At 37.1% G+C, this 16,051-nt stretch overlaps 2 protein-coding genes across 2 annotated transcripts; one reads left to right on the top strand and one right to left on the bottom strand.

Annotated features, from left to right (window-relative positions):
• Nucleotides 1–6,602: 6,602 nt before the first annotated feature.
• On the bottom strand, nt 6,603–8,481 carry LOC137717393 (HXXXD-type acyl-transferase family protein). Its single transcript, XM_068456758.2, has 2 exons — nt 8,037–8,481; nt 6,603–7,705 (listed from the first exon to the last, which is right to left on the bottom strand). Exons 1-2 carry the CDS (start codon nt 8,457–8,459, stop codon nt 6,782–6,784), a joined length of 1,347 nt encoding a protein of 448 aa, XP_068312859.2. The 5' UTR covers nt 8,460–8,481; the 3' UTR covers nt 6,603–6,781.
• Nucleotides 8,482–10,308: 1,827 nt separating this feature from the next.
• On the top strand, nt 10,309–12,261 carry LOC137717537 (V-type proton ATPase subunit c''2). The gene is made up of 4 exons (XM_068456933.2): nt 10,309–10,634; nt 10,730–10,807; nt 11,512–11,682; nt 11,783–12,261. Exons 1-4 carry the CDS (start codon nt 10,504–10,506, stop codon nt 11,946–11,948), a joined length of 546 nt encoding a protein of 181 aa, XP_068313034.1. The 5' UTR covers nt 10,309–10,503; the 3' UTR covers nt 11,949–12,261.
• Nucleotides 12,262–16,051: the final 3,790 nt, after the last annotated feature.

Below are 16,051 nucleotides of genomic sequence, written 5' to 3'. Positions count from 1 at the left end.
GCCTCCCAGTTTCCCCCAGACACTCATATCGAGTCCGTGGCTCTGCACGAGGATGTGGGGGTTTTAGATCTTGACTGAGACCTTGGATGCAACCCTTGGGCGTAGGCCAGAGAAGTATTGTCGTAGGCCAGAGAAGTATTGCCGGGGGATAGGGCAGACTTTTTAGCACGCTACTGGGGCCTCATCATCATCGCAACCACAAGGCCACGACATCAGTGAACTGAAGCATGAGGTGGCCGACCTGAGGTGTAAGCTCGTATTGATCGCCCTCAGCTCGAATGGCATCCGTCTCCCACCCGGCGTTGTTGTCCCCTTCACCTTCGAGCCACAGAACCCATCTACTTTCGACCATATCCACCATCCTTCCCAACACACCGACTCGCTGCCCGACTCGCAACCTGTCCAACAGCCCGACTTTCGGATAGACTTCCAGCCTAACTCGCACCCTGACCTGTAGACGACCCTATTTAATGACCAAATAGATTATAGGTTTCTTTTTCCTTAGTTTTAAACTTTTTACTTGAATGTATATTTATCTTTGATACATAAATTTTTTTTTTCCTCCATTCATTATAATTGCAATTTTAATTAAAAATTAATTAATTATTCTTTAAATAAATTATGTAACCATAACTAAAAAAAAAATGGAAAAAAAAATTAAAAATTGATCCTTAGGCGACGAAATTTTCATCGCATAAAGTAATATCAACAATTTCTTAATATTTTTTATGCTATAATTAATTAAAAAAAATTGACCTCACGCAACGAAACTTTCTTCACGCAAAGTTTACGTCAACTAGTGTCCTATGCCACATGTTCGTTGCACAAACTTAATGGCCACAAATGTTAACCGTCCCATGTATTGTATCATGTTGAGCTCACTTTGTTGCATCAGCTTACGCTCAATAAACTATTTTTGTTCCTTTAAATTTTGTCTGATGACGTCTTTTTCGTCACGCAGGTTCAACAATGCGCGACGAAATTTTTGTTGTCATCGTGTAAAGTCTATTTTCATAACGAATTGCCCTTCGTCATGAAAGGTGTTAAATGTAGTAGTGAATTTGTAGTGTTAGAGTTAGTAGCGTGTATACATGAATCAAGACATTAATATTTAGTCCAAGTAACATCCTCATCCAAGAAATGAAATGCCAACGATGTAATAGAGGAGGTGTGCTATTATACTTCTTACACACCCCTTGTTAATTTCTATCTGTTGATTTTCTTCGATTCATCCGATCCGACTGCCAAAAATTAGAAGGGTGTGTGAAAAGTAAAATGGGGTGTGTGAATATCACACCCCTTAATAGAGTCCAAATGGAATTGGGATTGTTAAAGGATCATATTGTGATAATGGTTCGGTCGAGTCATGGTTGGGTTAGGAATGTTGAAGGATCAAAATGGGTTTTGAATAAGAATCGAATTATTGCAAGATCAAAACCTGTTATTTATTAAAGAAGGAAGCAATTAAGCACTTAACGAGGACTAGGATCAAAATCCTAGTTCAAGTCAACGAGGTCGATATCTAGTAGGGATAGACTTTCAGTAGAAAATGGGATTTGATGAGATAATGTAAAGAATATCCACGTCCATGCTTAAGAGTCACAATTATATTGAGACTCTACTTCGATAGACTTGGTTGTCACGAAACTCACCCCTATAAATCTAACTGGTTTTACATCGTAAGGGGACCTTCAACTGAACACACAAACAAACCCTCTATGTGAAACCCTCTCATACTTTGTAAAAATATTAATTGCTTCATTAATTCCTTTGTCAACACATATTCAGTTTGGCTAAAAATCACTAGGTTGACAAACCGGTAACATATTCAGTTTGAGTGAACGTCACTGGAACCGTATAATCACTTAGCTTGGAATACCTTCAATTTGGTTAAACAACCTTAGTTCTAGTTCGGTTGGTTATAGGTCCCAATTCTCAGCTGGCGAAGAGTCTTCTATTCTTTTGCCGAAAGAGGTCACTTCATTAGCCTCCCCAATTAAGTGAGGTGTTCTATGATCGATTACTCACAAGTTCATTCCAGAGTTCGGCATTTAGATGGCCGAACCACTTTTACCATAGAGCCACTCATTTCTTTTGAGTATATATGTCCCTTTAGTTTGATTATTGTTTAGCGCACTTATAATATTTTCACAAATATAGTTGAAACAGTCAAATTCAGTGCATAATATTAAACTTCGCAACTGAAGGCATAACATTATCTTCAAGTACCAGAACCCTAGGCCGAGAGTATTCCTTCCTCGGCCAAAGTCTCTCGGTGTAGAAGTCAGCATCGCGTCTTATCACCACACTACCACATCCATCTCATTTACCCAACCAAGCTCGAAGGCAAATTGACACACCCTCATCAACAACCATCCATAGAAGAACGTAGTGAGCTCGATGGCCAATTTCTTGATAAAGATTTTATCACCTGCAAAAGTAGGGATAAAAACACACAAAAATACTTGCAAGAAAATAAGGTAGTTGTAGTATAAACGGCTCAAGCAATGTCGTTTTCTGCAGGGATTGAATGAATAATTTGTATTTAAACTAATTCTTAATAAACTATTTGAAAACAAAGTTTAGAAGAGGTTGATTTAATGACCTAAAATATTAAAAACGAATTTAATTAAAAACAATTAAATAAATTGATAAAGTAAGGAAAACAAAAGAAAATAGTTTTGGAAACCAAATTTTAAAAGCCTAGGGTTCTGCCTTCCCTTAACAATTCTATGTAAATTTACCAATTACTTATGAATTACCTATACAACTTTGAAGGTTAGGTTTTCCTCACGCATATTCTACTCGTAGTATTCAAGCTAGAATGTATATCAAACATGCAATCCGTCTGTGGTATTCAGATCAAATATAAACATGCATGACTCGTTACGCTTTGTGAAAACCCTTTGAAAAACCATGCAACCCCCAAAACGTGGTATTCATCCTAGGGGAAATTACAACTATCAATCACAAGAAGCAATACTCAATTCTCCGATGGTATTCCGACCGAATTGCATCTGATTACTTATCTAAACATCTCAATGGTAGCTAAGCAGTAAGATATACAAACAGTTTAAGCATAGTTACTAAGAATTCAAAACATGCATACGTAATATCATAAGCACTTAAATAAAGACTACATATTCATGCTAAAGCTCAAGGCATTGCCCTAACAAAAGAAAATTAGTTACGAACAACCATAAAACAAAAGAATTTTATTGAAATAGAAAAATGATAGAAAACACCTAGAAAATAAACTTCAAAAACTCTATAGAGTAGTGTGTGCGTTTCCCCTCACCCTGTGTTGCGTTCTCCCCCTTCTTCTAATGGCTAAAAAGTCTTATTTATACTACTAGAAAATAAAACCCTACCTTCAAAAGGGCTTAGAATAAAACTAGGGAACATAATTAAATGATAAAATAGAAAATAAAAGGTTTCCTATTTGAACTAGAATTCGGAGGTCTCAGAAAATTAGTCTTTTGACCAACTAAATCAACTCCAATTTGGTCCCAAGAGGTCCCTTTTTAAAAGCTTGAGACGTCCCAAACAAATGCTCAGGAGGAATCTTCCTCAAAATATTCCATCTTGACCTCCAAAATACCCAAAATGTCCAGAAATGTCAATCTGAGAAAGCTGCACGCTGGGCCTCAATTTCATTGCCACAGTCAAACGGCCTGGTAGAAAAATCTAGAATTGTGGTACAATCATCATACACAAACATCCTCCAATTGGAATCACTCCAAAATTCATCTGTTTGAATACTTTTTGCTCTGGAGGAAATCGAATGTCCTACATTGAAAATATATAACAAAGTATCAAAATTCTAACAACATAATTACCAAATTAATACTAAGATTAGGGTAAAATATATGGTATAATATTGACTCATCAGAGCCACTCATTTCTTTTGAGTATATATGTTCCTTTAGTTTGATTATTGTTCGGCACACTTATAATATTTTCACAAATACAGTTAAAGCGGTCAAATTCAGTGTAGAATATTGAACTTCGCAACCGAAGGCATAATGTTATCTTCAGGTTCCAAAACCCTAGGCCGAGAGTATTCCTTCCTCGACCAAAGTCTCTCAATGTAGAAGTCAGCATCGCGTCTTATCACCACACTACCACATCCATCGCATTTACCCAACTGAGCTCGATGGCAAATTGGCACGCCCTCATCAACAACTATTCATATAAGAACATAGTTAGCTCATTGATTACTCGGCCTGTTCGTCACGTAAGTCTTGTAGTTTTTAGAGTCTACACTTACATACAGTTTCATGCTTCTTCAATTTAAAATTATCGTTAACTACAACTTGTGTGATTAATTTGCTCATTGTATACAGCTGCAAACTTATATACACGACAAACCATGGAATCTTCTTGTCGCGGGAAAGTTAGTTGTTTTACAGAACCTACATTATGCTCATGAGTTATCATGGATGACACAATACTACGGAAATCAAGACTTTAATATAGATATTGAATTCGTTATTCATTAGCCGGACGATAATTTATCATTGTTGTCATAGGCGTGGTCGCTTTGTTCGCGATTAGAGACATTGTTTAAGGTTCAATTAGTGCCTAATTAAGTAAGTTTTCGAATAAAATAGAGCTCAATTATTCTTACTGGCTACAGGATTGACCAACTTGAATACTCAGCCAGTTGGCTGTTTGTATTACAAACAGAATTTGATTGATTCAATATAACTGCCATTTAATATGAGGTAATCGGGATGATTAAGTGTTTAGTCAAGTTTTGTTAGCAGTAGAAATAGACTGTTCATCACCAAAATGACGTCGCTTCTAAACAAAAGTGGTCACCATTAAACGTTGTTATTGATGGGTACACAGAAAGCAGCTATTAGAGTAATCCTACTAGTTACACCTCATCTTATCGCTATGATCATTTAGGTTATTAAACTCTGCAATCGGTGCTCGAAGATGCAGTTGCGTCAGTAGCCCAACGGTTGATGTAATTTTTTCATTTAACATTGGATATATTTTAAATTGCTTACTCTTTGCCAGGCCACTATATGTGGAGCTGGTTGATGAACCCAGAAAATATAACAAATTAGTAAATAAGCAATTTCTTAGCGAGCTGCTGACTAATGACTATACCTTTCTGGTTCATATATAGTTAAAGTTCTTTCTATTAGATTTAGCAAGATGTTTTGATTAAAACAAGAGATTATGTAAGATGTAAGATAAATAAAAAGAATAATGTCTGCAAATTTGTGTTAGCTAGGTCAAATGAGTTTGTACGCCTTCTATGCACGAGTTTAATGACTCCCTTCATAGATATATTAAAGTAGTTTAAAAAATATATTTCATCCATAGAAATTCAAAGTAAGTGGTCCTAGCTAGTACCCCTGCAGATACGGCTCATCAAGTTTACGGCTTTAAAGTTTTTCCACCTCTAGTTATATAAATATCATAAGATCAGCCGTCTTTTTTAAACTTTTTTTAGGTCAATATATGTAGGTCAGTCTGTTTAACACTTAGCTTCATGTCTTATTCATTTGTCTTTGGATTTGGAAGGCGTAAATTAAGCTCAGGATTTGGTGAGAAGATGGCATATGCAAAACTCCTAATTTCCAAACAAGTAGATGCTCCTTCAACTGCAACACCAACAAGATTATTTAAGCTGTGTTTGGAGAAGTGGCACATCATAGTTGCAGTTGCAGGTGCTGTCTGCATGTCTCATTCAAAATATTTGTAATTTCAGGAAACTCTGTCTTAATGTGGTATTATATAATCAGTTTTCCTTTTGAATGAGGGGCATTAATTAACTCATAATTAAGTTTAATTCTTTTGTATGGGCTTTTGCTTTCTATGAACTATTCTCTTCTAGTTCTAAAGGTAAATGAGTATGGCCCGATGATTGGTGAACCGAATGCCTCAATACTTAGATTTATTCTTGTTTAATAATATACGCACATGAGATTTGAACTTTAAACATCCTTTAAAATAGTGGGACTAAATGTTATTAGATTGATTACTTTGACCAAATGATCGCAGTCAGTTTAGCATAAGGTATATAGTTTAGTCGCCATACAGAATAAAATAAAGAGAAAAATAAAAACAACTAACAGAAATACTAGAAAACCAGCATTCGAAACCTTTCTTTATAACAAAAAATATAAATAAATACCAGTTTAATTTACAAATACATTGCATGTAGCCTGCTGTGGTAGAAATGTATAACACGTCATGCTGTGGAAATGTGGAATAGAACGATGAATTGTGAGGTGGTATATATTCTAAGGAGAAATTACTCAATATGTTACAAGAAAAATAACGAAACTGGTGGGCGGATTTAATAAAATATTGCATGCTTTCCATTCTTCGACTATCCTTTAATTAATTGTGAGGAGCAGGTAAAACAATATATCCCAATTCCACTAATTTAGTAGCAGCATGAAATGTGTCATTTTCATGGGTTAATTTATACTGCTTGTCACAATCTTTATGGTCATAAGCATCTTATGGAGAGGAATTTTTGGGTGGTGTACCTGAAATATAGTCTCTTGGTGTGTATTATACTTCAGTTTTTTTAGTTTGTTTAAATTTATACAAAATTTAAAATAAATAAATAAAAAAGTTTAAAGGTCTGTCACAAATGTGTATTATTTGAGACTCAGATAAATTGTACTGACTACTAAATCAAATTATGACCATGGATTATCATTTTTGCTACATTATGTATTGGGATTCTACTTAAAGACTAGCAATTGTCAATGTTTATTGGGAAACAGTGCGACCCTTGTACTAAACCCAGCTAGGGTTTATTCACATCCATCAAGATGGTCGGAGAGAGGCGTAAAATAAGATCGTGTTCACACATTTTTATGGCCTCATCACGTGGAAGCGTAACCATTACCACCCTACTTAGCTCACCATCGCCTGGCTTCGCCGGAAGGATCAAAACTTGCCCTAATGCAGACACCGGCTCAACATAACACGACACACGAATTGGTACTATCACATCTTCAAAAATAATCGAGAATGGATCTACACCCTCTAAGCTAGCACAAATGAGATCACAACTGTTCATCAAAGACCGAGATCGATCATCCTTACATACAAGCCACTCGATCAAATCTATGATTCCCTCACGGTCCATTTTTGCCACTACTTCACCTATAGAACTTGCAGCTTGTGACAAATCATCTTCTTGGAAACCCTCCAGATGAACCTTATTATAAACCATGCAATTTCCAAAGAAGCCCTTATCTAACCCCAAAACTTTTCTCATATCGATGAGTATAGACATGTCAACAAGCCCATTTGTCATTCCTTTTACCTTGCTAATACAAACCCAAAAGAGCCCAGAAAGGGCCTCAAACGGTGTTGGGCTTGATTTGTCAGTTCCATCAATGGGCTGGGCCATGGCAATGCAAGCCCGAACCATGTCGTCTGAAAAAACGAGAGTAACGGTCGTGTGTTTTGCATCTACGATGTCAATTGACTTGCTGATGGAGGTTTTGTAATGGTTGATCAAGGCAGTGTAGGGCGTTTGGTTCAGCTTTCCGTTTCCTGGCCTCTGCGAAGGCAACGGGTAGAAAAGTGGAGGGTGTATCATTTTGCTGAAGACTGTCGTGTCGGCCCAAGCTTTGATGAACATGGTTGCACAAGTTTGATCTGCAAGGAGATGAGTGCAACTCAGCCCAATTGCTAGTCCACCATCCTCAAATTCAGTAAGCTTCACACAAGAAAACACACGAAAAAGAGACAATGCTTCTACATGTTATTACGAAGAAAATGATATATTGTCTGACTATCAATCTGAACACTATGTAGCAAGAAACCAATCCTACTAATGTTCAATTAGACTACATAGCATTTCAAACTATTGACTACGAGAATATCTTTCTGTTACAAGAAGAAAATTTTAAGTGTAATCAGTTATACACAACTACATATCTATCTCATCACGTGATTAATCTACATGCTGAAAAAGAAATACACGTAATTGTGTACAAATGGAGATAGAGAAGCTATTCTCAATTGCAAGGGAGTACTAAGATGATTACCTGAACATAAAATGTAGACCAAAAATAAGGCTTATGGTACATTTCCTCCCAATAAACAAGCATAAGCTCCTTCTCCCTATCCACATTTCTTAACCACTCCTCCAAACTCCCTCTGGCCTTAGCCTCAATCATTCTCAAGCCCGCATCATTGCACTTTATCATCCACTGCTCTTCGTCATTCTTCTGCAACCGGCCTGTAATTATCGGATAATTAGTAAGTGTTACCGCAAGGGACTCTCTAAGCTTCGTTGTGATTTCACCAGGCTTTGTTGGCACTCCAGTTGATGGATAGTACAACACCATCCTAAGGTGGTTCTCTTCCATGTGGCGGTCAAGAACGGATAGGGGGTAGGTTTTTCCGGCTTGGACAGGCTTCGTGCTCACCACGGTTCGTTTGCAGATGAATGTGATAAGCTCGGCCATATTGTTAGGATGTAAGATTACAGAAATTGGGATGTTTGATGACGATGAGTACTATTATTTATTGGTTGGTTTTGTGTTACGTGTGTTCCTTGTAGTAAGTAAGAGAAAGGGTGTCCATGTTTACAGGCACCAGAAAAACTAATTCTTGTATATTGAGGAAAATGAAAATCTCATGATCCATTAAATTATTCTTATGGTTTCTACAATCTGTTCGTTTGAAATTGTTTCCCCCTTGATTTACAAGGTTAATAGATTAGGGTTACCTTAGCATATATAGAAAACTCTTATGCTGCTAAACCTAGCAGCTATTTGTTCTTGAGAGAGATTTCAGTCACTAACTAATGATTAATTTGTCATTCATGTTTAAAAATTAATAGTTTTTCATTAAGTAAACTTGTATTAATGTTCACGAAAATGATGTATTTAGACTTGAGTTAACAAAAGTTAGCTTGTATTGAATGTAGACTTTTTATGACTTCTAAAAAGTACATGAAAATCTTGTGGTATTCAATTATGACACTTTGTGAGTCTACAAAAATGCAAGTGTATCCAAAATTCGGTACTTTAAATGATTTTAAAAGTCATGGATTTTGATAGACTTTTAGTGGTTTTATAGTAAGTTTTTTGTCCTAGCAAATCCAATCTCTCCCCATAATTTGGTGGATTTCATTTTTTCTAAATTCTCTAATGATACTCCACCATCCAGCATAATATAATGGTTGTTACGATCACCACTTCTACCACCATGTCATAGCCATCATCACCACCCCCATCCCTACTCTTCCACCACCCCGACACTCACACATTCACCACCCCTAATATTATTGCCGCCACCAAAGACACCATTTTTACTACTACCATCTTGCCAAAAATCACCACGTGACACTTCCACCACCATCATAGCCACACTATCACCTCATAAGACTACTTTGTCATGGTCATGATCACTACTTCAATAATAAAAACTCAAAAAAAAAAAATGATATTTACAACAAATGATCATTAAAAATTCCATGAAAATCCACAAAGTTCAAAAAAAAAAAAAAATTATCTCTTTAGAGTTCTAATAAAGTCATTCATTTAACTCGTTTTTACCTTAAAAGTCTATTTATGAAAGTCTACGAAATTTTATAGAGTTTATAATAGTCAGTAAAAGCCTACTAAATCCACGAAAGTGTATGAATTTAATTAAAAACTCAACAAAACTCCATATAAACTTTAACACTCCTATACTTATGCTCCAAAGTGCAAATACAATATCGCAATGCTCACTTATGTTTTAAGTGGTCTACGACTACCCCTTAGCTTAAGATATAGGGCAAGGGAAGGGACATAAATTAGCGATAGACTGACACCTAAATGCAGTGGAAGTCATCACTTCGAGCTTGATTATGCTTAACTCAACCTGAGTTTTTGTTATGTATTGCTATTTAAACACATAAAACTAATCATGCTATAGGAAGTCTCATCTCTATTGAAATTTGTCAGTTAATGTATCGATTTTGTTTGTTTGAAGAACGATATTGTTTTCTATTTCTCTTTTCACTTGCTTCCCATTCTTAGTTTTCAATTTGTCTTCCACCCAGGTGAAATATGAATGACTTGTCTTATCAAAACTTTCAAGATTTACATTGATGTTGGTAAGGGATTAGGATTCTTTCTTCCTCTATTGCCATCTCATTTCCTCCGCTCCTCTCATACTCTTCATTTTGTCTTTCTTTATATAAAGAAATTAATACAAAATATTGACGTGACTTAATTGCGACTCTTCAAACAGAAAAAAAGAAATGAGAGAAAAAAAAAGTGGAGAGAATCCTAACCGGTTGGTAAGTCCATTCGGCTAGCAGACCCAGACACCCAAAAATACAGCCCAAAGATAAGCGGCTGGAGAAAACATGCGCGCATCGAGCACTTGTCAAGCAGCAATCTCCATCCTCCACATCTCATCACATCACACGAATCAGATCAGATACCCTCCCGGCTCTCTCCTCCCCTCCCCAAATCTTCCCCCACAATTTCACGTCTACGATTAGGGTTTCTGAAAATGTCAGGTGCAGCAGTAGTGGTGGGTTACTCAAGCTCCTGGGCACGCGCCCTCGTCCAGATCTCTCCCTACACTTTCTCCGCTATCGGCATCGCCGTCGCCATCGGCGTTTCTGTCCTCGGCGCCGCCTGGTTTTTCCCTTTTCCTTGTTTCCTCTCCATTTCTTAATTAAAGTTCTAATGTTTGGATTAATTACTGATGATGAATATTATTGGATGGAAATTAGGGGGATATATATAACTGGGAGCAGTTTGATCGGTGCAGCAATCAAGGCTCCTCGAATCACTTCTAAGAATCTCATTAGGTGATGAAATTTCCGGAATTTACTGCAATTTTGCTTGCATTTTCGTTTAATTTTAGCTTCTGCTAGTAGATTTGGAGTAATATAGCAAACTTACAGTAAATATGAACCCCGGACAATTGGGATTATCTCGATGTTCTGGAGTAGCATCCCAGTAATTGAAATCGATAGTTGATTAAAAATCTTAATTGAAAAATGGGTCGTGTTTTTATTCGCAAATGCACTTATAACTAGCTTGTTTAATTGATTGATGGATGGAGAATTGTGCTATCTATTTGAACACGACCAAAACTGTTTCTTAACAGTTAACACCAATGTGGGATTTTTGCTTGTCTCAACGATGCACCTTGAATATTTGAACTTTTACGTAACTCTGCTGATTGTGAATTACTTAGTGTGAGATCAAGATGATGATGTTTCGCGACTGACTTGGACTGGATGTATTGGTTGTCTCAGTTTTATCTTTTGTGAACGGAAATTCTTAAAACTAGCTGTGTTAATTGATTGATGGATGGAGAATTATGCTATTTATTTAAACCCTCGTAAAACCTGTTTCTTAACACAAATGTAGGAAATTTGCTTATTGTTAACGATGGACCTTGAATTTCTCTACTTTAATGTAGCACTGCTGGTTGTAAATTTTGAAGTGTGACATTAAGATGATCCAATTTGGGACTGACTTGGAATGGATGCATTTTCTGTCGCAGTGTTATTTTTTGTGAAGCTGTTGCTATATATGGTGTTATTGTTGCAATTATTCTACAAACAAAGTTGGAGAGTGTTCCAACGTCAAAGATATATGCGCCCGAGTCTCTTAGAGCTGGATATGCAATCTTCGCCTCTGGGATTATCGTGGGCTTTGCCAACCTTGTCTGCGGGTTAATATCTTTATCCTTCTCTATCACGTTCCTGTATATGGAGTTTTGAAAATTTTCAATGACTATACAATATGATGATTTTGTTGTGATTTTGTGACAGGTTATGTGTGGGAATTATTGGAAGCAGCTGTGCATTGTCTGATGCCCAAAACTCCTCACTTTTTGTGAAGATCCTTGTGATTGAGATTTTCGGCAGCGCACTTGGATTGTTCGGAGTCATTGTGGGAATCATAATGTCAGCTCAAGCAACATGGCCTTCGAAATGATGATTCCGTTGCTCGGTAAAACTTGGCATCACATTACGACAGTGTTACGTGCATGCGCGAATGAATTCTGTAATTTGTTCTTTTCATCATTAGTGATAGGAATGTTAAAACTGCTTGGAGATACCATCTTGCCCTATTGTATCAATCTTAGGCTGTATTTAATCTGTTGGGAATGAGTTGTGGGAGAATGAGTTAGGCATTTCCTCATTCATGGTGGTAAACAATTTTATCTTAGTTTTGAACGAATAACAGAATGATCTTTGTATGCATCGATTAAGGTCGTTTTCTATACAGCTTTGTTTCGAATGCTCAATATTGTGTTCAAATAGTTTCAGGTTCAAACTCTAACACGTGCATATACAAAGATGGAACAATACTCAGAACGGATATCATGCTTTATTGGCTACAGAGCAACGGAATCGGAATCAGGACGATCTGTCTTGACGATTATCCGGTGCATAACATTTGAATTAAAGTAGTATGGATGGAACATCGGTGAAAAAGGGCATGAGTTTCTGCTGAAGCTTGTGACACTCTTCTGGGTTAGCGGTCTCGGGGTTGAAAAGTTGGCGATCAGGAAGAACAAGGCCTTGTTTAATCCGACCCATTCGCTTTGCATGCAAGACTTGTTTACACACGACTGGTAATCGAATTGATTCATATTCTTCAAGAGCAAATTGCAAATCTTCTGCTCCCCACTTCTTCAAGCAGTGACCTAGCACCACAGCATCTAGCACCGACATGTTCGTGCTTCTTAAGGCATGAGGAGTTGTGGGGTGAGCTGCATCTCCAACTAGTACCACATTGTCCCAGTAAATTTGTTCCAAGGGATCGCTGTCATATATGGCATTGATGAAAGGCTCTTTTGTTTCTCTGATCACTCTCACAAACTCCGGAAGCCACATTTTCTCTGCTTCTTTGTGCATACTCTGGATCATGTCGCTGCTCGCCTTCATGGTCATCGAGTTAGGCTTCAGACCAGGTTCGGGTTGATGGACGTACCAAATCCAATTCAGCCTTCGGTTTGGAAGCTCATACAGCATAGTGTGAGTCCCAGAACCTAAGCCAAAGTACAAGCATTTTCCAAGCTCAGGGTATTCCTTTCGGATGCCTGTTATGGTTTCTGAATTCTCATTTCCTGCAAAATCAAGCACCCCTCTCCATGTGCAATAACCCGAATACCTAAAGCAGCACACACACGATCACTACACACCACAAGCTCAAAATATGAAAGTTTTCATGAAAATGGTTGACACATGACAGTAACAAACCTCAGTTTATGGTCAGGAACAAAACTTTGGCGGATGGAAGAGAGACATCCATCTGCTGCAACGAGCAAATCACTGATGATTTCGATGACTTCATTGGTTTCATGGGATGAAGCCTTCACTATAACTAAAAGCTTGTCACTAGATATGGAGAAAGATAGGAAACGGTGACCCCAAAGAAATAGGTTTGGTGGAAATGCATTGTATAGAAGAGCATGTAGGTCACCCCAATGTCCTGCTCTACAGTTCAACTCCTCATCTCTAGTTAGTGTCCATTTCACCTTTTTCTCACCATCTATGGCATCATTCTAGCAATAAAAAATTTCGAGCTTGTTAGAAAACTAGCAAATCGCTGTTTAACACATGTGAACAAATTTTTTTACTTTTACGAGTTACTTTTGCATAAGTGTCATCAACATTCAAATTACAGACCAACAAAATAGAATTGAGGAATTGTGTTTTGTACTTGATCAATTGTAAAGGGCAGAGTGGTCTGGCGAAGAAGCTCAAGCCATCTCCAATCGAGGGCCAAAGGGCCAAAGGACTCGTTTTATCCCTATCACAAAAAACCGTCTCCAACCGAGGGTCAAAGGGCTACAGGCCCAAACATAATTTATTATTTAAATTTAAAAACTACAATAACTTAAATTTAAAAACTACAATTTATATTTAAAAACTACAAATTAAATTTAAAAACGACAAATTAAATTTAAAAACAACATTAATTTAAATTTAAAAACTACAACTACTTAAATTTAATATTCATAATCAACATCATCTGTCATTGTAGGAGTATAGTTAGAGGTAAATAACTGTCGTTGGGTCATAATTTCTTTTTTTTTTTTCCTATGAAAATAGGCCTGACTCATTAGAGTATAATTCAAAGTGTTCCTTTCCATATTCTTATCATCCATCTCTTCTTGTATTTGTTTGGCCCGTTCTTCATGCCTGCGGTTCCTTTCTTCCGCCTCAAGGGCAGTTTGCTCCACCATTAATCACAATGAGGCCGCCACTTCTTGTTGAGCGGCGTAATCATCATTTGCTTTGCCCTTTTCCTTCAACTTTCATGCCTTGTTTCATCCCATAGCCCTAGGTATGGAATCTTCACCCGAAGACGGATTTTCTACCCTTATTTGTTGAATGGTAGGAGATCCATCTTCATCCATATCTATAGCTGAGGATGCAGTTCCAAACACCTACGTAGGACTTACTCTATGTTGAGGTGGACCTTCAAATAACACCTACCCTTTACAAATTTCCCAATAACTGTGAAACTGAAGGGGTTCGAGCTACCCTCCATATACAATTCCTCCGCTTGGCGTACCTAGAAAATATAATTACAAAAATTAAAGGAAATTAATTTATGAAATTAAATGTAATATAATTAAATGTATTTACAAAAATTAAAGGAAAGTAATTCATGAAATTAAATGTAATATAATTAAATATTTAAAATAAATTGTGAAAACACTTATATAATTAAATATTTAAAATAAATTGTGAAAACACTTACTTTGTCGTAGTAGTTAGTGTCGCTTTCATGTCTACTTGCGGCTGCTAACAGTGCTTGATGCCATTTGTTCAAACTTGGGTGAAGATGTTTCTTCCATCTTGAAGAACAACTCTCATGGTTTCGGACATTCAGTGGAGTAGTGTCTTCGTAGAACTCTAAGTATTTTTTAGATACACGAGTCCAAACACCTTCACTTGTTTAAGAACTCCCCCTCACACTATCTTTCGACACCCATCTATAAGCCTTGCAAAGAGCTTCATCTTCTTTTCGGATCCAAGTCCTACCTTTTATTGCAGATGAGGCCTTTTGCAAATTATTGAAATAATTGAAGGAAATATTTTTGAAAGATGTAAGAAAATATGAGAATTGAAATGGTGTAGGAATGGTGAAAATTTTGTGAGGAATGTGAATGAATGGTTTAGGTATTTATAGGAAAAAAAATTAAAATTTTTAAGAATTTGAAAAAAAAAAAAAAACAAAAAACAAAAATTGGCCCAAAAATAAAAAATAAAAAAATAAATTTTGAATCCAACAGTAACTGGCGTCAGCTAGCAGTTGGATTTCAAAATTTGTTAAAGAATTCCTGTTGGATATAACTGACATGATTAATAACAATGATGTCAGTTATATCTGACAGCAATTCTTAAATTCCTGGCCCAGCTTGGGGCTGGCTCCTTTGGGCTAGCAGGTTGGCCCCTTGACACTTTCAGATTCCGTGGGCTCACGAGTCCTCTGCCCTAACCCTTGGTTAGAGACGCTTTTCGGATTATTTTCGGTCCTCTAACCCTTTGGATCTTTCGATTGGAGATGGCCTTAGGGTCTTGAATCCATGACTGGATGAGTCTGAGAGAGAGAGAGGGTCAAGGCCAAGTCCTGCCCCAGTTTGGCTTCCAGTTGGGGGAGCATGCGATTTCTCCACCACCATAACGTTCCACCCTGCTAATACGAGCGTATGCGGGCATGATACCCCTGCGATGCTCCCTCCCACTGTTACTGCCTTGGGTTTTTTCTTCAGACTCATCTCTCTCTCTCTCTCCCTCTCTCTCTCTCTCCCTCTCTCTCTATAGAGGTGAAGAGAGTTCTCTTTTTTCTTGTTTTGCTTGTGAACTGAAGAAGGATGGGCAGTCAGTAGAAGACGATAAGAGTTTTACAGCACAGAGACATTGAATATCGTTTTGGACTCTTGATTGTGGAGTTATATATAGTATGAAGACAAATAACGGGTACGCCAGCAAACATTATATTTTTTAATCTGGAATTTTGCTTTAATTTGTCAAATTTAAAAGTATTGTGGTGAATCCAACGGTGGACATCAAATCAGC

This window comes from Pyrus communis, chromosome 8, assembly GCF_041283825.1.
Source record: "Pyrus communis isolate YQ-2024b chromosome 8, ASM4128382v1, whole genome shotgun sequence".
Lineage (NCBI taxonomy): Eukaryota > Viridiplantae > Streptophyta > Magnoliopsida > Rosales > Rosaceae > Pyrus > Pyrus communis.
Note: the sequence above shows the minus strand (reverse complement) of the source record. Positions and strands in the feature narration are given on the sequence as shown.